The sequence below is a fragment of the Pongo pygmaeus genome, chromosome 5 (genome assembly GCF_028885625.2).
Source record: "Pongo pygmaeus isolate AG05252 chromosome 5, NHGRI_mPonPyg2-v2.0_pri, whole genome shotgun sequence".
Taxonomy (NCBI): Eukaryota; Metazoa; Chordata; class Mammalia; order Primates; family Hominidae; genus Pongo; species Pongo pygmaeus.
Window position 1 is genome coordinate 18,139,007 of NC_072378.2, and position 21,810 is coordinate 18,160,816.

Here is a 21,810-nt window from a genome sequence, read left to right on the forward strand (position 1 = left end):
GGCAAGGCGGAGCGAGCGCTGCGGCTAAAGCGAAGGCGGGGACCCTACCCATCCTTAGTCCTGTCGGCTCCTCCCACCCCGGGTCACGCCGTGACAGGGGCGGAAGCGGCGGCGGCGGCGGCCGAGAGGAGGCTGGGGCTCGCGGCGCGGCTCCAGCCGTCCTGTGCGCGCGGCGCGCGGCTCCGGAGAGGCGCCCGCAGTCCAGGGCGGCGCGCACCGCCTCGCTGGCGCTCAGAGGTGGGAGGCTCCCCACTCCGGGGGCGTGCGTGGGGGCCGTGGCGGATTTCGGGTGACAGCGTTGCACAAAGCAGCTTGGTTGGGGTGCAAGCTCTCCCTTTTCCCCTGTGCAGCGCCCCTCGCCGTGGTGGGAGGTGGGCGGGTGCCCCAGGGTTGGATACCTCCTGCCCCGGATTAAAAGAGGGTGCGGGGTGGGTATCTGTCTGAAAAAGGGGGAATTCCCGGGCTAGGGTGTTGGGGCAGTGGGGTCGCCGGATTCGTCGCGATGTTGCCGGTCTCCTAACCCCCCTACAATGTTTCCTTTCTGTACAGCGGTGCCTTTTCCCCGAGACTCCCGGCACCTCTTCAGCGCAAAGGTGAGCCCCGGGGCAGTTGCTTCTCCGACTTCGAAAAGCTTCCGAAAGCTTCTCGGAAAGCGAGGCGGCTGCAGCTGGCACCGGGAGTTTGGGGCTCCCTCCTGGGGACTGTCAGAGCCGCGGGAGAACCCCACGGTCCTGGAGTAGGAACTCCCTCGCTTGTTCTTCCCGGCCGATAGGGTGCGGCCTGGAGCCCGCACAGCCTTGCAGGTGTTGTAGTAATCCTCTGGCACAGCCACCACGCGTTGAGACTTGATGAGCATTGCCGGGTTGCTGGGGTAACTCCTCTGGGATTGGAGACCTGGAGGAGGGGTGGCCCGATTAGGGTAGCTGTTAGTCAACGGCCGGGCAGCTGACAGGTGAAAGAGGAAGGAAGAGGCCGGCCCAGCTGTAGAAAGTTGGGGTTCAGTGATGTGGAAACCAGCCACATAGAAGTCCAGTCTTCCCTTGGGTAAGCCTGCAGGACTCCCCAGTCCACTCCGGTTGGGGAATCCCCCACACCACGTATACACACGTAACTCAAGGCTTTGACCAGTTTTGTGTTTTTTTTTTAAATCTATTTTAGTGGCCGAAAGGCGAGTGGGAGGGAAGGCTTCTTCAGGAGGTACGTGAGAAAATTACCATCAATAATTAATTGCCTTGCTGGGAGAATCAACAAAAGATATCTAGGCAATTGGGGATTTAATACTGAATCATTGAACTGCATGTTGAATATTGAATAATTCAATATTGAACTATTGTACTGGATCCCTATTTCTGAAGATTTGATTAGTGTGGGAGTAATAAGGCGCTAGTCCCGCTTATTTTAAGTGTCCCAAGGGGAAATTACTGTTTCTGTTGTCTCTGAAGAAGTTTCTAGTAGTTTGTCCTATTTTTAGAAGTTGTACTGACTCCACTATAAATTTTTATTTTAGACTGGTCCTTTTGATTCATATTTGTATGAATTCTGTGTGTTTCTTAAACATCTTTTTGAGGCCGGGCGCGGTGGCTCACGCCTGTAATCCCAGCACTTTGGGAGGCCGAGGTGGGCTATCACTTGAGGTCAGGAGTACTTCAAGACCAGCCTGGCCAAGGTGGTGAAACCTGGTCTCTACTAAAAATACAAAAATTAGCCGGACGTGGTGGCACACACCTGTAATCCCAGCTACTCGGGAGGCTGAGGCAGAAGAATCGTTTGAACCCAGGAGGTGGAGGTTGTAGTGAGCCAAGATCGCGCCACTGCACTCCAGCCTGAGCCACGGAGGAAGACTCCGTCTCAAAAAAAAAAAAAAAACTTTTTGAATAAGCTGCTTCAGAAAAAACTAGGAATTATTATAATGAAATCTACATATTGATATATCCACTTATATATTTGCCAAAAAATCCCACTTTTTTATCACATTAAAAGAAAACCAAAGCCAAATTTTAAATGCTTGAATTAAAAATTAGAAATAGATGTATAATGTTGAGCATGAAACCAGTTGATTATATTTAGGTGTGTTTATTAATTTGAAAAATCAAGAAGGAAAACATTTTAGTATACTAAAAATTTTTTTCTTCATTTTAAGACCTAAGGACCCAGCAAGTGGAAATAAATAAATTATATCAAGTGCCAAAAGTTCTTAGAATGGATTCATATAACCCTCAGTTGTATAAAGTTGAAAATATGCTACCATAAAAACCTTCAATCAGATTTAATAATGGCTTTTATAGCTCATGTTTTCATTTCCTTGTTAACCATTTCTTGACTTCTTTGTTGCATTAAGTACATATTTTCTAGTATTCAGTTAGATTAAAATGTTTGATGAAATTTCAGGAAGCTATACTTTCTTTGGAGAATGCATACCTTCCCAGGTGACAGGGTCAAATGTTGCATGAACCTAGGCTGATTCATTTATGTTCCTAAACCACACATTTGACTTCAGATATTTTTGCTATAATATGTACATATACCATACATTTACAAATACTATATATTTACATATACTATATTTGTGGTTCATGTTATGAATAATGTCAGCTATATTTTATATATAAATGAAGAGATTTGTATATTTACATGTATAATAATTCATATTTATATGTGTCTATGAAGAGATTTGTTAGAGTGGACAGCCTTTTAAAAATAGAGTCCAAAAAGCCTTCTTTGGGTATAACAATTATAGGTAGATAGTACTTTTTTTTTTTTTTTTTTTTTTGAGATGGAGTCTCACTCTGTCGCCCAGGCTGGAGTGCAGTGGTGTGATCTTGGCTCACTGCAAGCTCCGCCTGCGGGGTTCATGCCATTCTCCTGCCTCAGCCTCCCGAGTAGCTGGGACTACAGGCGCCCGCCACCACGCCCGGCTAATTTTTTTGTATTTTTAGTAGAGACGGGGTTTCACCGTGTTAGCCAGGATGGTCTCGATCTCCTGACGTCGTGATCCGCCCGCCTCGGCCTCCCAAAGTGCTGGGATTACAGGCGTGAGCCACTGCGCCGGCCGGCAGATAGTACTTTTAACATCATTAGCATTTTCTCCAACAGTATGATAGATGCTGTAGAACTAAATGGCAGTTTATTTAATGCTTAAAGAACTATAGTGCATTTCAGAATATGTAGGGATTATGTGTTCACAGCTAACATAATATTTATTGTTTCTGAGAAAGTGAAGATTAAGTGAAAGGAGGCTGGGTGACAGAGTGAGACTCCTTCACAAAAAAAAAAAAAGTCAAAGGAAAATCATCCGTAACATTGATGTCAGGACGTCTCAAAGTCAATGTAGATGGCAAAATGAGTTTTTCCATAGGATGTTAATAATCCATGAAAAGTACTCTTATGAATGTTAATACAGCTCACAAATATGAAACAATAGGATTACAAGCTCCTTAAAGCTTTTCTCCAAGACTAAGATTATATATCTGGAATTTGTATTTTGTGGTTCCACTTTTCCACTTTCAAATTCTTTATCCATAGGTATGTCCTATTTATTTTTCATTTATCATTTTGTGTGTGTATGTGTAGTTAAATCCAATGGATCAAGGAAGGAGATGAATGATAATTATAGATTCTGTATATTACTGAGTACTTATGCTAAGCATTTTTCATTCCTTATCTAATTGAAAAAAATTCTATTAGCTCTTAATCTTTCATAGCTGCTACACATTATTTCTCTTGTAGACTTTGGTTCTTAATATTTGTTTAACCATGCTGTTATTGGACTAGTTTGGGAAATTTTTTCCAGTAGAAGATACCAGTGCTTCTATCTAATTTAGATCTGTATATTCAGTAGTGACTAGATGGTTTTCTTGATATTTATTTGTTGAGTTGTACTGAAAAGGAATGAATGAGTTTTCTTTTATTTTTTTTGAGAGGGAGTCTTGCTCTATCGCCCAGGCTGGAGTGCAGTAGCACAATCTCGGCTCACTGCAACCTCCGCCTCCCTGGTTCAGGCGATTCTCCTGTCCCAGCCTCCTGAGTAGCTGGAATTACAGGCACGCACCTCCATGCCTGGCTAATTTTTGTATTTTTAGTACAGACGGGGTTTCACAATGTTGGTCAGACTGGTCTCGAACTCCTGACCTCATGGTCCGCCCACCTGGGCCTCCCAAAGTGCTGGGATTACAAGCATGAACCACTGTGCCCAGCCATGAGTTTTCTTTTTAAAGTATAATAAGAGATCAAAGTGCAGGAACTGCTGAGAAGACACAGTAAAATGGAGAGGAACATAGGCAAAACTAGGTGGTTTTCCTCATTGAATTTTGTAAACATAGTGTGGTTTGTTTATTGGTCATTCATGTGGCATGTTTCTCATTTTATATCTTTTAATGTGCATAACTACTAATAGGTAATATTTATTGAGTACTTATGATATGCCAGTTTTGGTGCTTTGAATAGGTTATCTTGTTTAAACTTCATGCCAGTGCTATAGTAAATGCTTATGGTGCCCATTTTATGTATGACAACGCTGAGGCTTAGAGAGGTTAAGAACTTGAAAATGGTGGCTTGAGCCAGGTGGTGAGGTGACGTGCACCTGTATTCCCAACTGCTTGGAGCTGAGGTGGGAGAATCGCTTGAGCCCAGGAGTTCCAGGCTAGCCTGGGCAACATGGCGAGGATGTCCCAAAAGAAAAGAAAGAAAATTGTAGCTTTGTATTTAGGCAACCTGACACACATTCTTACCTACTAAAGTGTATAATAACTTGCTCCAGACTGTTAAAAATATTTGCGATGCTAATATTTAATGATCTGATTTTTCTTTTGCAGATTACTTAATGTTATGGCAACCCCACGGGGGAGGACAAAGAAAAAAGCATCTTTTGATCATTCTCCGGATAGCCTTCCTTTGAGGAGCTCCGGTAGGCAGGTAGTGTTCATTTATTCATTCAACAAGCCTTTTTTGAGCGTGCAGAATTACTGATTGGGACTGGAGAATTAGAGTTGAAAAGATTACTCCAGCCCTCAAGTTGCTTGTATTCTAGGGGAGAAATTCTCAGTATGGTCATAACACAGTGTGATAACATGATAGAATATAGAAAATAGAAGCATTATCTGGCAGAGGGAACTGTAAGTATAAAGGCGTAGAGTGTGAATCAGCATAGGATGTTCAGAGAATCACGGCTGTGTGGTTGCTTCCAGAGTGTGAGGCTGGGGCCAGATCATGCCTGGCTTGGATGTCATTCATAGGAATTTGGACTTCAGCTTGTAATTGGTTGAGTGCTATTGGAGGGTTATGTATAGGGCTTTTTGGGTAGGGCTTTTATTCTTTTAAAAGAAAAAATTGAACAATGTAATTCTTTCTCTATAATTTTTCTAGCTTTTTATTTAAAATACTGAGAGGGGGCCGGGCACGGTGGCTCACACCTGTAATCCCAGCACTTTGGGAGTCCGAGGCCGGTGGATCATGAGGTCAGGAGATTGAGACCATTCTGGCTAACACGGTGAAACCCCGTCTCTACTAAATATGCAAAAAATTAGCCGGGTGTGGTGGCAGGCACCTGTAGTCTCAGCTACTTGGGAGGCTGAGGCAGGAGAATGGTGTGAACCTGGGAGGTGGAGCTTGCAGTGAGCAGAGATGGCGCCACTGCACTCCAGCCTGGGCGACAGAGTGAGACTCCGTCTCAAAAAAAAAAAAAATACCGAGAGGGTATAACTGCTCTAAGTAAAGAAAGGAAAAAAAAATCTCAATTTGGGGAATGACTTGTTTTTTTTTTTTTTTTTTTTTTTTTTGACTCATGTCACTTTTTTTTTTTCTCCCCCAGACAATCTCCACTGTCCCCCAGGCTGGAGTACAGTGACACAATCGTGTGTGCCACAATGCCTAGTTGATTTTTTTTTATTTTTAGTAGAGACAAGGTCTCGGTATGTTTCCCAGGCTGGTCTTGGACTCCTGAGCTTAAGTGATCCTTCCACCTCAGCCACCCAAAGTGCTGGGGATTACAGGCATGAGCCACCACACCCAGCTGATGTCACTTTTTTCTAAGAAAGACTCATATGAATTTAGTTCTTTGCTTAGACATCTGTTGTTAAAATGCTATTTCTATATCCCTAGCAAGTTAGTAAATTACTTGCATAGTGCAGTCACCAGGAAATTGCTGTATTGTCATCCCTAACCTACTGCCACGATGTTTTTGACCTTCATGTTTAGAACTCAGATGTGATTTCAGTAGTGAACCTTCATCCTTAGTCATTTTGCCATCATCAATGAAATTTTAACATCAGCTGTGACTCCCTTAGGCGAAGAAGAAAGCAACAGAGACAACAGATGAGGATGAAGATGGTGGGTCAGAGAAGAAGTACAGGAAATGTGAAAAGGCAGGCTGTACGGCAACATGTCCTGTGTGCTTTGCGAGTGCTTCTGAAAGGTCTGTTTAGATGTGTGTCTTGGCCTCCCATTTCTGCATGTGAGAAGTTCTTTGTGGAAACATCATCCTTGAAGATAGTTTTCCTAAAGATAGATACAGATACTATAAGTCATCTAATCTAATACTAGAGACATTGCCCAGACATTCTGTACACACCACACCCTCCTCAAGGCCCTCCCTACTTATCCCTAGCCTACTGGGAGAGGCCACACCCATGTCAACTTTGCAACACAGTGTCCTCAAATCCAACCAATCATATCTACCTCTCCAAGAGTTGAGGGTGGGATGGTGTATGTCGTGGTGAGACAGAGAGAACTCATGAGCTCTCCGTAGACACCAGCATTTGTTTACTTTTCGTTGTGTTTTTCTCTCTCATATAACATGCTGCCTCTTCCCATACGCACATACAGGTCTCATAGAAACTACAGCTAACTGCAGCCTTGCCGTTTTTATTGTGGGGTGACACAAGTATGACCTTATTTTTTTTCTTTTTTACTTCCAGCGGAAAATATTCAATTAAGGGTTAAGGTTCAATAAAATCGAGAAAACAAATCCTATTTGTTTTTAAACACAAAGAGGGCCAGGCACAGTGGCACACGCCTGTAATCCCAGCACTTTGGGAGACCGAGATGGGCGCATCACTTGAGGTCAGGAGTTCCAGACCAGCCTGGCCAACATGGTGAAACCCTGTCTCTACTAAAAATACACAGATCAGCTGGGCGCGGTGGCAGAAGCCTGTAATCCCAGCCACTCAGGAGGCTGAGGCATGAGAATCGCTTGAACCCAAGAGGAAGAGGTTACAATGAGCCCAAGATCGTGCCACTGTACTCCAGCCTGAGTGACAGAGCGAGACTCCATCTCAAATAAATAAAATAAAAATAAACACAAAGACATGGTGGTGATTGTGTTCATAGTGGCATGATTTTTCATTCTCTTGCTATATTATCAACTGTTTGACAAGTTATCTTTGCCAAATTGCCTGCTTGATGTTCAGATCTCAGCTGACCAGATTCCCTCGCTGTTCAGTACTGGGCCCCATGTTATTCTCTCATGTCCACATATGCAGCGTGCAGCAAGCACAGTGGCATCTGTCCTTTTGTGTCATAAAACCCTATCATTGCCCCAAGGAGTCTTCTTAAGACTGCTAAGCCCCAGGCAGCCAGCTTGGTTAGGTCCCATGGTCTAAGTCCCTGAATCCTTCCTGTATGTTATTATCTACTAGTAATCCATTCCTGTTTCCCCTGTCATTAGGGGGCTAAGTGGAGATAACGCAAAATGGGTTCATAGATGGTGCTTGCAAGATGTTTTTTAAAAAATGGGAGGAGAAATGTTTATTCATTACCAAAGCTATATGTTTTTCACTATTTTCAGATGTGCCAAAAATGGCTACACCTCCCGATGGTATCATCTCTCCTGTGGGGAACATTTCTGTAATGAATGCTTTGACCATTACTACAGAAGGTACGTTCACTAATTGTGTGAGGTTTCCCTGGAGAAGGGGACCGTGGCAGGGGCAGTGCGTGTGGTCAGCTGATTAAAGCTTAGTCCCGAGGCTGACTGCATTATTCAGCTCTTTCAGCCATGCCTGTGATGACTGTAACTTGGACAAGAACTTTGATGTTGTAGTTTGTGTGTGTGCATGTTTGTGTGTGTGCACACTCAGCGATCAAAAAATATCTGCCATGAAACAGTTTTCTTTTTCTTTTTCTTTTTCTTTTTTTTTTTTTTTTGAGGCAAGAGTCTTGCCTAGGCTGGAGTGTAGAGTCATAATTTCAGCTCACTGCAACCTCTAACTCCTGGGTTCTTTAGTAGAGATGGGGTCTCACCATGTTGTCCAGGCTGGTCTCAAACTCCTGGGCTCAAACGATCCACCTGCCTTGGCCTCCCAAAGTGCTGGGATTACAGGCGTGAGCCACTGCACCCGGCGAAACAGTTATTTCTTGAGTCTGAAAGTTCTGGAACATCTAGGAGATGTTGATTCTATTTTATTGTTTTCAATTTCATTCATTTGTGCTCTAATTTTTATTATTTACTTGTGTTTGCTTTAGGTTTAATTTTTTCTTATTTCTCTAGTTTCATAAATTAGTAGCTTCAATTACTTATTTTTAGATCTTTCTTCTTTTCCAATAAATGCGTTTTTAAATGCTATAAATTTCCACCCAAGTGGGTTGTGATATTTCACAAATTTTGACAACTTTTATTTTAATTTAGTTCAAAATATTTTTAAATTTCCATTGAGTTTTCCTTTTTGATCTGTAGGTTATTTAGAAGTAAATTGTTTAATTTCCAAATATTTGGGACACCTCCAGCAATTTTTCTGTTACTGATTTCTAGTTTAGTTCAGTAATGGTCTGAGAATATTACTTTGTATGATTTCTGCGTTTTAAATTTGTCAAAGTTTGCTTTATGGCCCATAATGCAGTGTATCTTGGTAAATGTCCTGCATGCAGTGGAGAAAAATGTGTATTTTGCTATTGTCAGGTGGGTCTATCAGTGTCAACTAGACCAAGTTGATTGATAGTGCGGTTCAGGTCATATATATATCGATATATATATATGATATATCTATATATGATATATCTATATATCATATATCGATATATATATGATATATCGATATATGATATATCTATATATCATATATCGATATATATATATATCGATATATGATATATCTATATATCATATATCGATATATATCATATATATATTGATATATATATACACGCACACACACATACATACATCTTTCTGATTTACTCCTACCTGATCTTTCAATTACTAAGAAAAGTGTCTTAAAGTCTGCAATTATAATTGTCTCCTAACATTTCCAACTATAATGCAGGTATGTCTATTTTTCCTTTCAGTTCTATACATTTTTACCTCATGTATTTTTTTTCTTGAGATGGAGTCTCGCTCTGTTGCCCAGGCTGAAGTGCAGTGGTGCGATCTCGACTCACTGTAACTTCCACCTCCTGAGTTCAAGCCATTCTTCTGCCTTAGCCTTCCAAGTAGCTGGGATTACAGGCGTGTGCCACCGCACCTGGCTAATTTTTGTATTGTTAATACAGACGGGATTTCATCATGTTGGCATGGCTGGCCTTGAATTCCTGACCTTGGGTGATCTGCCTGCCTCAGCCTCCCAAAGTGCTGGGATTATAGCACTTTGGTGGTGGCTCAAGCCACCACGCCTGGCCGTCATGTATTTTTAAACTCTGTTGTTAACATTGTACATCTAACATTGTTGTGGATTCTCTCAAAATTGACCCCTTTATGTAATATCCCTTGTCTTCTTATCCCTGATAATATTCATTATTCACATAAATGTGGCTGCCTCCGCTTTTTTAATGTTAGCATGATACAGCTTTGTTTCTTTACTTTTTACCTTTCTGAGTCTTTGTATTTAGAGTAGGTTTCTTTTCTTTTGAGACAGGGTCTCGCTCTGGAGTACAGTGGCGTGATCTTGGCTCACTGCAACTTCTGCCTCCTGGGTTCAAGTGATTCTTGTGCCTCAGCCTCCCGAGTGGCTGGGATTACAGGTGTGCGCCACCATGCCCAGCTAATTTTTGTGTTTTTAGTAGAGGCTGGGTTTCCCCATGTTGGCCAGGCTGGTCTCAAACTCCTGGCCTCACGTGATCCTCCCACCTAGTCCTCCCAAAGTGCTGGGATTACAGGTGTGAGCCTCCATGCCCCGCCTAGAGGAGATTTCTCGTTTACACATATAGTTTTTTTGTAATCCCACTGACAATCTGTCTTTTAATCTGTATGTTTGTGCTATTCATGTTTTAAGTGATTGTTGGTATAACTGGATTAAAATATCTTGCTAGCTGTTTTCCATATGGTGCATTTTATTCTTTTTCCCCTTCCTCTGCCTTCTCTGATTTTTTTTTTTTTTTTTTTGAGACAGAATCTTACTCTGTCCCCCAGGCTGGAGTGCAGTGGCGTAATCTCGGCTCACTGCAAGCTCTGCCTCCTGAGTTCACGCCATTCTGCCTCAGCCTCCCAAGTAGCTGGGACTACAGGTGCCCGCTACCACACCTGGCTAATTTTTTGTATTTTTAGTAGAGACGGGGTTTCACTGTGTTAGCCAGGATGGTCTCGATCTCCTGACCTCGTGATCTGCCCGCCTTGGCCTCCCAAAGTGCTGGGATTACAGGCATGAGCCACCGCACCCCGCCAACTTCTCTGATTTTAATTGAGCATTTTTATGATTGTATTGTATTTCATCTACTGATATAATTTTTAATGGCTGCCCTAGGATTTACTACATACATTAAAAAATATTCTAGGCCAGGCGCAGTGGCTCACGCCTATAATTCCAGCACTTTGGAAGGTTGAGGTGGGCAGATCTCTTGAGGTTAGGAGTTCGGGACCAGCCTAGCCAACATGACAAAACCCCGTCTCTACTGAAAATACAAAAGTTAGCCAGGCATGGTGGCGGGTGCCTTTAATCCTAGCTATTTGGGAGGTTGAGGCATAAGAATCCCTTGAACCCAGGAGGAGGAGGTTGCAGTGAGCCAAGATTGCGCCATTGCACTGCAGCCTGGGTGACAGAGCGAGACTCCATCTCAAAAGAAAATTTAAAAAAATAATAAATAAAAATATTCTGAACCGGTTCCAGCTACTTGGGAGCCTGAGGCAGAAGGATCGCTTGAGCTTAGGAGTTCGAGGTTGCAGCACACCATGATTCATGATTGCAGCTGTGAACAGTCACTGTACTCCAGCCTGAGCAACATAGCAACACCCTGTATCAAGGGGAAAAAAAAGAAAAAAATTTAATTTCTCTTTCAAATAACACTATGCCTTTCTTAGTTTTAGATACTAAAACTGACAAGAATATACCCCTTCTGACAGCCTGTTTTATGGGTGCCATAATAACTTTCTCTACTTTTATAACAAGGCTAGTTAAGTTTGTTACATAAGATTTACTAACCTGCCTCCTGTTTTGAAAAACCTGATTGCTTATAGCAATCGATATATTAATTGATATATTAATTTTTCTTGTTTTTCAGCCATAAGGATGGATATGACAAGTATACTACATGGAAAAAAATATGGACTAGCAATGGCAAAACTGAACCTAGTCCCAAAGCTTTCATGGCAGACCAGCAACTCCCCTACTGGGTAAGGAGAATGATGCTCTCCGTCTGTGAAGTATTTGTGGAGCCAAATGCAAGAGGAATGGATGAAAATGCTATGTTTAGAAAATCTCTTATTACATTTATTGTTCTTTCTATGACTATTAAAGCAAATATTTTTTATTTTTATAGAAAGCTGAGATATTTCAACATAGTATAAAAGAGGAAACTAGGCTGGGTGTGGTGGCTCATACTTGTAATCCTAGCCCTTTGGTAGGCTGAGGTGGGAAGACTGCTTTGCGCCCAGCCTGGGCAAAGTGAGACCCTATGTCATAGTAAGACCCCATCTTTACAAAAAAAAATTTTTTTTCAAGTAGCCAGGAGTGGTGGCAGGTGTCTGTAGACCCATCTACTCATGAGGTTGAGGTGGCGGAATTGCTTGAGCTCAGGAGTTCAAGGCTGTGACGAGCTATGATTACACCACTACACTCCAGCCTGGGTGACAGAGTGAGAGGCTGTCTCAAAAAAAAAAAAAATTGTTTTAAAAAAGAAAAAACTAAAGGCTCACCACCAGCTGGTGATAGTCATTGCTGAGCTTGGTACATAGCTTTTTGATCCTTTTTTTCTTTTCATATTTTTGTCTGTTTAAACACAATTTCATGCTTTATATACATGTACTGATTAGGTTTAAAATCAGGCTTCAGATACGATTTTTGTAATGTTTAGCTTTTTAAAAATTAATTTGGGCCAGGGCTGTGGCTCACACCTGTAATCCCAGCACTTTGGGAGGCTGAGGTGGGCAGATCACAAGGTCAAGAGATCAAGACCATCCTGGCCAACATGGGGAAACCCCGTCTCTACTAAAAAAATACAAAAATTAGCCAGGTGTGGTGGCGCAACGCCTGTTGTCCCAGCTACTCGGGAGGCTGAGGCAGGAGAATCGCTTGAATCCAGGAGGTGGAGGTTGCAGTGAGCCGAGATTGCGCCACTGCACTCCAGCCTGGTGACAGAGTGGGACTCTGTCTCAAAAACAGAAAAAAAAACTGACCTCATATTCTTTTTTCATTTAGTCATTCTTTGAAAATATATTTTCATTATTGCATATATTGTTGAAATATACCACCATTTAATAAATGATTTGCTATTTTTTTTTCTGAGACAGGGTCTCCCTCTGTTGCCCAGGCTGGAGTGCAGTGTTACAATCTTAGCTCACTACAACCTCCACCTCCCGGGCTCAAGTGATTCTCCCGCCTCAGCCTCCCTAGTAGCTGGGACTCTCCGCACACGCTACCATGCCCAGCTGACTTTTGTATTTTTTGTAGAGATGGGGTTTCACCATGTTGCCCAGGCTGGTCTTGAATTCCTAGGCTCAAGTGATCCACCTGCCTCAGCCTCCCACAGTGCTGGGATTACAGGCGTGAGCCACCACGCCCAATTTTTTTTAAAGATGGGATTTTGCTCTGTTGCTCAGGCTAGAGTGCAGTTGTGGGATTATGACTCATTGCAGCCTCAGTCTCCCAGGCTCAAGTGATCCTCCCACCTCAGCCTCCAGAGCAGCTGGGACTACAGAGTGCACCACCATGCCCAGCTAATTTGTTAATTCTTTATAGAGACAGGGCTCTATGTCTTGCCCAGGCTGGTCTCAAATACTGGACTGAAGCAATCCTCCCACTTCAGCCTCTCAAAGTGTTAGGATTACAGGCGTGAGCCACTGTACCCGGCCAATTTGCTAATTTAAAAAATATTATAAGTAATGCTGAGCTTTGTGCACGCTTAAAAGATTTTTTCATTGAAGTAAAATTCGTATAACATAAAACTAACCATTTTAAATTGTGCAGTTCAGTGGCACTTAGTATATTCACAATGTTATGCAATTAACACCCCTATCTAATTCCAAAGTATTTTCATACCCACAAGGGAAGCCCTAATTCTTGCTACCCCCGGTTCCTGGTAACCACTGATCTGCTTTCTGTGTTTATGGATTTGTCTGTTTTGGATGTTTCATATGAATGGAATCATGCAACATGTGACCTTTTGTATCTGACCTTTTTCACCTGACGTAATGTTTTTGAGCTTCATATCCATTGTAGGATGTGTCAGTACTTCATTCTTTTTTATGGGTGAATAATATTCCATTGAATGGATATGCCACAGTTTTTTTAAGCATTCGTCTATTGATGGACATCTAGATCATTTCAAGCGTTTAGCAATTGTGAATAGTGCTGCAGTGAACATTCTTGTAGAAGTATTTGTTTGAATACCTGCTTGCAATTCTTGGGTATGTACCTAGAAATATAATTGATAGATCATATTTGGTAATTATATGTTTAACTTCTTGAGGGACCTCAAACTCTTTTCCATAGTTGCTGTACCATTTTTCATTCCTGTCTGTAGTGTATGAGGGTTCTGATTTTTCCACGGGTTTGAAGTGGTATCTCATGGTGGTTTAATTTGCATTTCCCTAATGACTAATGCAACCTTTCGTATGCTTGTTGTCCATTTGTGTATCTTTGGAGAAATATCTGTTAACATCCTTTGCCCATTTTTGTTTTGTTTTGTTGTCTTTGAGATGGAGTCCTGCTCTGTCGCCCAGGCTGGAGTGCAGTGGTGTGATCTTGGCTCACTGCAACCTCTGCCTTCTGGGTTCAAGCCATTCTCCTGCCTCTGCCACCTGAGTAGCTGGGATTATAGGTGCGTGCCACCACCCTGGGCTAATTTTTGTATTTTTAGTAGAGACAGAGTTTCATCATGTTGGCCAGGCTGGTCTTGAACTCCTGACGTCAGGTGATCTGTCCGCCTCAGCCTCCCAAAGTGCTGGGATTTCAGATGTGAGCCACCTTGCCCAGTCTTCCTTTGCCTTTTTTTTGTTTGTCTTTTTGTAGTTGAGTTGTAAGAATTATATATATAAAAAAAAATTTGTTTTTTTTTTTTTTGAGACAGAGTTTCGCTGTTCTCACCCAGGCTGCAGTGCAATGGTGCCATCTCTGGCTCACTGCAACCTTTGCCTTCCGGGTTCAGGTGATTCTTCTGCCTCAGCCTCCCAAGTAGCTGGGATTACAGGCACCAGCCACCACGCCTGGCTAATTTTAGTAGAGTTGGGGTTTCACCATGTTGGCCAGGCAGGTCTCAAATTCCTGACCTCAGGTGATCTGCCTGCCTCAGCTTCCCAAAGTTCTGGGATTATAGGCGTGAGCCACCGTGCCTGGCCTTTTTATATGTTTTGGATACTAAACCCTTATTAGATCTATGATTTGCAAGTATTTTTTCCTATAAGTTGTTGTCTTCCTTTGGTAGAGCCCATTGATGCCCAAAGGTTTTTAATTTTGAGGAAGTTCAGTTTATCTGTTTTTTTTCTTTTGTTGCTGTTGGTGTTATCGCTTATAATTCGTTGCCAAATTCGAGGTCATAAAGGTTTACTTTGTTTTCTAAGAGTTCTGTTGTTTGAGTGCTTACGTTTAGGTATTATTTTATCTATTTTGAATTAATATTTGTATATGGGTAAAGTAGGGTGTCTAACTTCATTCTTTTGCATGTGGATATCTGCATGCTTTTAAAAAATAAACTTTATTTTGGAATCATCTTTTTAAAATTATTTGTTTATTTATTTTTTTGAGATGGAGTCTTGCTCTGTTGCCCAGGCTGGGGTGCATTGGTACGATCTCGGCTCACTGCAACCTCCACCTCCCAGGTTCAAACGATGCTCCTGCCTCAGCCTCCTGAGTAGCTGGGATTACAGGCATGCACCCCCAAGCCCAGCTAATTTTTTTTATATTTTTAGTAGAGATGGGGTTTCACCATGTTGGCCAGGCTGGTCTTGAGCTCCTGACCTCAGGTGATTCACCCACCTCAGCCTCCCAAAGTGCAGGCGTGAGACACTGCACCAAGCCTGGAATCATTTTAAATTTACAGAGTTGCTAAGATAGTACAGAGAGTTTCCGTATATTCTTCATGCAGCTTCCCTTAATGTTGTCATCTTACATACCATGATTATTTGTCAAAGTAAGAAATTAACTCTGGCATAGTACTAATAACTGTAGACTTTATTTGAATTTCATCAGTTTCTTCACTAATGTTCTTTTACTGTTCTAGGATCCAACGCAGCATGCCACATTGCATTTAGTATGCATGCTTTTTGACTAACTGAAAGTAGATTTCAGTTTATTTTATGCTGATTTTTTTCTTTTAGACAGTGTCTCGGTCTGTTGCCTGGGCTGGAGTGCAGTGGTGTAATCTCAGCTCACTGCAGCCTTGACCTCCCCAGGCTGAAGCTATCCTCTCACCTCAGCCTCCTGAATAGCTGGGACTACAGGCATGCACCACCGCACCTGTCTGCTTTTGTATTTTTTGTAGAGACGGGGTGTCACTATGTTGCCCAGGCTAGTCTGGAACTCCTGGGCTCAAGCAGTCTGCCTGCCTCAGCCTCCTAAAGTGCTGAGATTACAGGTGTGAGCCACCATGCCTGGCCCTGATTGTTTCTTTAGGTTAGAGCTGGAAAACCTTTCTCTTTTTTTTTTTTTTTTGAGACGGAGTCTGGCTCTGTCTCCCAGGCTGGAGTGTAGTGGTGCAATCTCGGCTCACTGCAAGCTTCGCCTCCCGGGTTCACGCCATTCTCCCGCCTGAGCCTCCTGAGTAGCTGGGACTACAGGCGCTCGCCACCACACCTGTCTAACTTTTTGTATTTTTAGTAGAGACAGGGTTTCACCGTGTTAGCCAGGATGGTCTGGATTTCCTGACCTCGTGATCCGCCCGCCTCGGCCTCCCAAAGTGCTGGGATTACAGGCGTGAGCCGCTGCGCCTGGCCTAGAAAACCTTTCTGACAACAAGACTCAGATCCCCTTGGTACTTTCCTCACCCTGAGGAAGTATTAAATCAGAAGTTATCCTAATGGGGTGAAAGTGAATTATATGGATGATGGTGATGCAAGGAGGAGAAAAAATACTTAGGATTGCTAACAAGTTGGAGAAGATGACCAAGTGGTGGAGGATGGAAATGGTAGCTGAAGATTAGCTCACTTGTTCATCTTGACTTGATACTTCCCATCTAGGTTCAGTGTACAAAACCTGAGTGTAGAAAATGGAGGCAGCTTACCAAGGAAATCCAGCTTACTCCACAGATAGCCAAGACTTATCGATGTGGTATGAAACCAAATACTGCTATTAAGGTATGTTCTATTTTTGCTTTCGAGTTAATTGATATATTAATGTAGTCAGTAAATAGTAATGGTGCATGTTTTTCATGTACTGTGTTGATCATTCTGTCAAGGGTGTATTTGCGTGCATGTAATAGAACCCCAACTATAATGGCTTAACCAATTCAGGATTTTACTTTTCTGTCATTATAAGCAGTTAAGAAATAGGCTGTCCAGGGTTGGTTTTGTTGCCCAAGGAAATCTCTTTGTAGTTTCCACTCCAGCCACCTCTAGTCTAACTTCCATCCTCAAGGCCACAAGGTAGTTGCTACACCACCAGTCATGTGTCCAAATCCTAAGCAGAAAAGGGGGAAAGGTCAAAGGGTAAGAGGGGAGTATCAGCTGAGCCTGTCCCTCTTTTCCTGGGGGAATCAGGAGCTCTCCTGGAAGTTCCATCAGTAGATTTCTATTTATATCTCATTGGCCAGAACAGGATCATGCAGCTACTCTGGTTTTAATTTTTTTACTAGTTTTGGTTTGTTTTGTTTTTATATAATGATATTGATACCATAAATGCAGCTTCCCTAACTACAGTGAGGACAGAGGACGAAAATATTTTACAACTGAGGATGTTGCAACACTAAACAAAACCAGATCCTATTAGTGAGGAAGAAAAGATTAATTGATATGCTTGGCAATTAGGAATCAGCCATCGTTGTTATAATGTTCCTTTTTTGAAATTTGGCAATTACTTACTGTTCAAAAACCTATTATTATTGCTTTAGTGCGTTAAGGGTGTTAGTCTACACAAATGCCACTGGTACCTGCAGTACATTAAAGAATATTAGGAATCCTTTTAATCTCAGAAGTAAAATACTTTGTTTCTAGAAATTGAGATAAAATTCACATATTATAAAATTCACCCTTTTGAAGCATACAATTGAGTGGCTGTGGTGCAGGTTGAGCACCCTAGTCTGAAAATCTGAAATGTTCCAAAATCTGAAACTTTTTGAGCTCTGAGATGATGCTCAGAGGTTCTGCTGAAAGGAAATGTTCATTGGAGCATTTCAGATTTTCAGATTAGGGATGCCCAACCGGTAAGTATGTTGCAAACATTCCAAAATCCAAAATCCAAAATCCAAAACACTTCTGGTCCCAAGCATTTCAAATAAGAGAAATTCAACCTGGGATTCAAAATATAAACGTCATATTTTTATAATGCCTGGGATTCAGTAAAAGCCTGGGATTCAAAATATAAACATAATATTCTATTTCATTATAATAAACTATATAGTTTATTTTCTGTGCCTGGCCTGTTCGTTTCTTATGAATAAAAATATATTAGGAGTGGCTGGGTGCGGTGGCTCACACCTGTAATCCCAGCACTTTGGGAGGCCAAGGCGGGCGGATCACAAGGTCAGGAGTCCGAGACCGGCCTGGCCAACATGTTGAAACCCTGTCTCTAGTAAAAATACAAAAATTAGCCGGGTGTGGTGGCACGCGCCTGTAATCTCAGCTACTCGGGAGGCTAAGGTAGGAGAATCACTTGAACCTGGGAGGCGGAGGTTGCAGTGAGCTGAGATCATGCCATTGCACTCCAGTCTGGGCAACAAGAGTGAAACTCCATCTCAAAAAAAAAAAAAATGGGAGTGTAATCAGTGAGTTATATCATAAATTTATGTTTAATGTTTGCAAAACTACCAAATGTCTTTCCATGGTTGTGCCATACTACAACATTTTGTAGTGTTACTCATTTTTAGAAAATTTAATTATAGCCGTTCTAATGGGTATGTACTAGTATCATTGTAGTGTTAGTTTGCATTTCCCTAATAACTGGTGATCTTGAGTATATTTTCATATGCTTATTGGCCATGCATTCCTCTTTGGAAAATGTCTGATCAAGTTTTTTTTAAATTGGGTTTTATTGATTTGTAGTTCTTTATGTAATCTGGATATAACTGGGTATTTTGAATCTTTTTTTCCCCGTTTGTGTTAAGCCTTTTCATTTTCTGAATAGGTCTTTTATGAGGAGTTTTCCATTTTGAAGTGTAGTTTATTCACTTTTTCACTTATGCTTAGAACTTTTTGTGTCTTTTCTGAGAAATCATTGGTTACCTTTCACCTTGTAAACATACTCTGTGGTTTCTTCGAGGTGCCTTATAGTTTTCATCTTTACTTTTAGATCACTAGCTCAAGTTTATTTTTGTTTTTGATGTGAGAGGTAGGCCAACATTCAATTTTTTTCCATACAGATATTTAGTTGTTCATTACTATTTGCTAAAAAGACTGTATTTTTCACTTTGTATTATCTTAGCACCATTATTTTATTTTATTTTATTTTAGACGGAGTCTTGCCCTGTTGCCCAGGCTGGAGTGCAGTGGCTCGATCTCAGCTCACTGCAACCTCTGCCTCCCAGGTTCAAGCGATTCTCCTGCCTCAGCCTCCCAAGTAGCTGGTACTACAGGCACACACCACCATGCCTGGCTAATTTTTGTATTATTAGTAGAGACAGGGTTTCACCATGTTGGCCAGGCTGGTCTCGGACTCCTGACCTCTTGATCCGCCCGCCTTGGCCTCCCAAAGTGCTGGGATTACAGGCATGAGCCACTGCGCCTGGCCCTATCTTAGCACCGTTATAAAAAAATCAATTGGCTGTATGTGTGTAGGTCTGTTTCTGGACCCTGTTGCATTAATCTGTTTTTTACCCAATGTTCTGCTGTCATGATTATTGTATCTTTATAGTAAGTCTTAAAATCAGGTGGTATACATTCTTCCAACTTTTTTTTCGTTTTCAAAATTGTTTTGGCTATTCTAGGACCCTTATATTTCCATGTAAATCTTATTATCAACTTCTTAGTATCCAATAAAAAGCCTCTGGGTTTTTTATTGGAATGCATTGAATCTATGGTTCATTTGGAGGAGAAGTGACATCTTTACATTTTTCAGTCTTCTAAGGGGTTGGCAAATGATGGCTTATGGGCCAAATCTGGCTGATAACTATTTATTTTTATTTTTCTATAGGTTATTGGGGTACAGGTGGTGTTTGGTTGTGTAAGTTCTTTAGTGGTGATTTGTGAAATTTGGTGCACCCATCACCCGAGCAGTATACACTGCATGCTGTTTGTAGCCTTTTATCTCTTGCCCCGCTTCTACTCTTCTCCCCAAGTCCCCAGAGTTCATTGTGTCATTTGTATGCCTTTGTGTCCTCATAGCTTAGCTTCCACGTATCAGTGAGAACATATGGTGTTTGGTTTTCCATTCCTGAGTTACTTCACTTAGAATAATAGTCTCTGATCTCATCCAGGTTGCTGCAAATGCCGTTAATTCATTCCTTTTCATGGATGAGTAGTATTCCATCATATATACATATGTATGTTTGTATGTACACATACATACGCACACACCACAGTTTCTTTATTCACTTGTTGATTGATGGGCATTTGGGTGGATTCCACAATTTTGCAATTGTGAACTGTGCTGCTATAAATATGCATGCGGAAGTATGTTTTTTGTATAATGACTTGTTTTCCTCTGGATAGATACCCAGTATTGGGATTGCTGGATCAAACGGTAGTTCTACATTTAGTTCTTTAAGGAATCTCCACACTGTTTTCCATAGTGGTTGTACTAGTTTACATTCCCACCAGCAGTATAGAAGTGTTCCCTGTTCACTGCATCCACACCAACATCTACTGTGGTTTGATATTTTGATTATGACCATTCTTGCAGGATTAAGGTGGTATCACATTGTGGTTTTGATTTGCATTTCCCCAATCATTGGTGATGTTGAGCATTTTTTCGTATGTTTGTTGGCCATTTGTATATCTTCTCTGAGGATTGTCTATTCATGTCCTTAGCCCACTTTTGATGGGGTTGTTTTTTTCTTAATGATTTGTTTGAGTTCGTTGTAGATTCTGGATAGTAGTCCTTTGTCAGATGTATAGGTTGTGAAGAAATGCTCCCACTCTCTGGGTTGTCTGTTTACTCTGCTGACTGTTCCTATTGCCCTGCAAAAGCTCTTTAAAGTCCCAGTTATTTATCTTTGTTTTTATTGTATTTGGATTTGGGTTCTTGGTCATGAAATCCTTGCCTAAGCAAGTGTCTAGAAAGGTTTTTCTAGTATTTCTTCTAGAATTTTTGTAGTTTCAGGTCCTAGATTTAAGTCCTTAATCCATCTTGAGTTGATTTTTGTGTGAGATATGAGGATCCAGTTTTCTTCCCCTAAATGTGGCTAGCCAATTATCCCAGCACCATTTGTTGAAAAGAGTGTCCTTTCCCACTTTATGTTTTTGTTTGCTTTGTTGAAGATCGATTGGCTCTAAGTATTTGGGTTTATTTCTGGGTTTTCTGTTCTGTTTCATTGGTCTATGTGTCTATTTTTATACCAGTACCATGCTGTTTTGGTGACTATGGCCTTATAGTATAGTTTGAAATCAGGTAGTGTGATGCCTCCGGATTTGTTCTTTTGCTTTGTCTTGCTTTGGCTACTCGGGCTCTTTTTTGGTTCCATATGAGTTTTAGAATTTTTTCTAGTTCTGTGATGAATGATAGTAGTATTTTGATGGGGATTGCTTTTAAGATTGCTTTTGGCAATATGGTCATTTTCACAACATTGATTCTACTCATCCATGAGCATGGGATGTGTTTCCATTTGTTTGTGTCGTCCGTGATTTCTTCCAGCAGTGTTTTGTAGTTTTCCTTGTAGAGGTCTTTAGACTCCTTGGTTAGGTTTATTCCTAAGTATTTTATTTTATTTTATTTTATTTTGCAACTATTGGTAAAGGGGTTGAATTCTGATTTGACTCTCTGCTTGGTCGCTGTTGGTATAAAGAAGAGCTACTGATTTGTGTACATTAATCTTGTATCTGGAAACTTTGCTGACTTCTTTCATCAGTTCTAGGAGCCTTCTGGAAGTCCTTAGGGTTTTTGGGGTAAATGATCATATCATCAGCAAATAGTGACAGTTTGACTTCCTCTTTACCATTTGGATGCCCTTTATCTCTTTCTCTTGTCTGATTGCTCTGGCTAGGACTTCTAATACTATGTTGAAGAGGAGTGGTGAGAGTGGGCATCCTTGTTTCGTTCCAGGTCTCAGAGGGAATGCTTTCAACTCTTCCGCATTCAGTATTATGTTGGCTGTGGGTTTGTCTTGGATGGCTTTTATTATATTGAGGTATGTCCCTTGTATGCCGAT

General features: G+C 41.5%; 1 protein-coding gene across 14 annotated transcripts in view; it reads left to right on the plus strand.

Moving 5' to 3' along the window:
• Positions 1 to 26: 26 nt before the first annotated feature.
• KDM1B (lysine demethylase 1B) overlaps positions 27 to 21,810 on the plus strand; it is a 72,341-nt gene continuing 50,557 nt past the window's right edge. For 3 of the 14 annotated variants that reach the window (XM_063665847.1, XM_063665849.1, XM_063665857.1), the window contains exons 1-7: positions 35 to 237; positions 550 to 593; positions 4,812 to 4,911; positions 6,282 to 6,409; positions 7,781 to 7,870; positions 11,422 to 11,533; positions 16,532 to 16,648. In XM_063665847.1, the coding sequence (XP_063521917.1) occupies positions 4,825 to 4,911; positions 6,282 to 6,409; positions 7,781 to 7,870; positions 11,422 to 11,533; positions 16,532 to 16,648 (534 nt within the window). In that variant the 5' untranslated portion in view covers positions 35 to 237; positions 550 to 593; positions 4,812 to 4,824. Of the gene's footprint in view, positions 238 to 549; positions 594 to 4,811; positions 4,912 to 6,281; positions 6,410 to 7,780; positions 7,871 to 11,421; positions 11,534 to 16,531; positions 16,649 to 21,810 lie in introns of all 14 variants that reach the window. The other 11 variants (XM_063665852.1, XM_063665848.1, XM_054490506.2 and 8 more) reach the window with 9 other exon arrangements.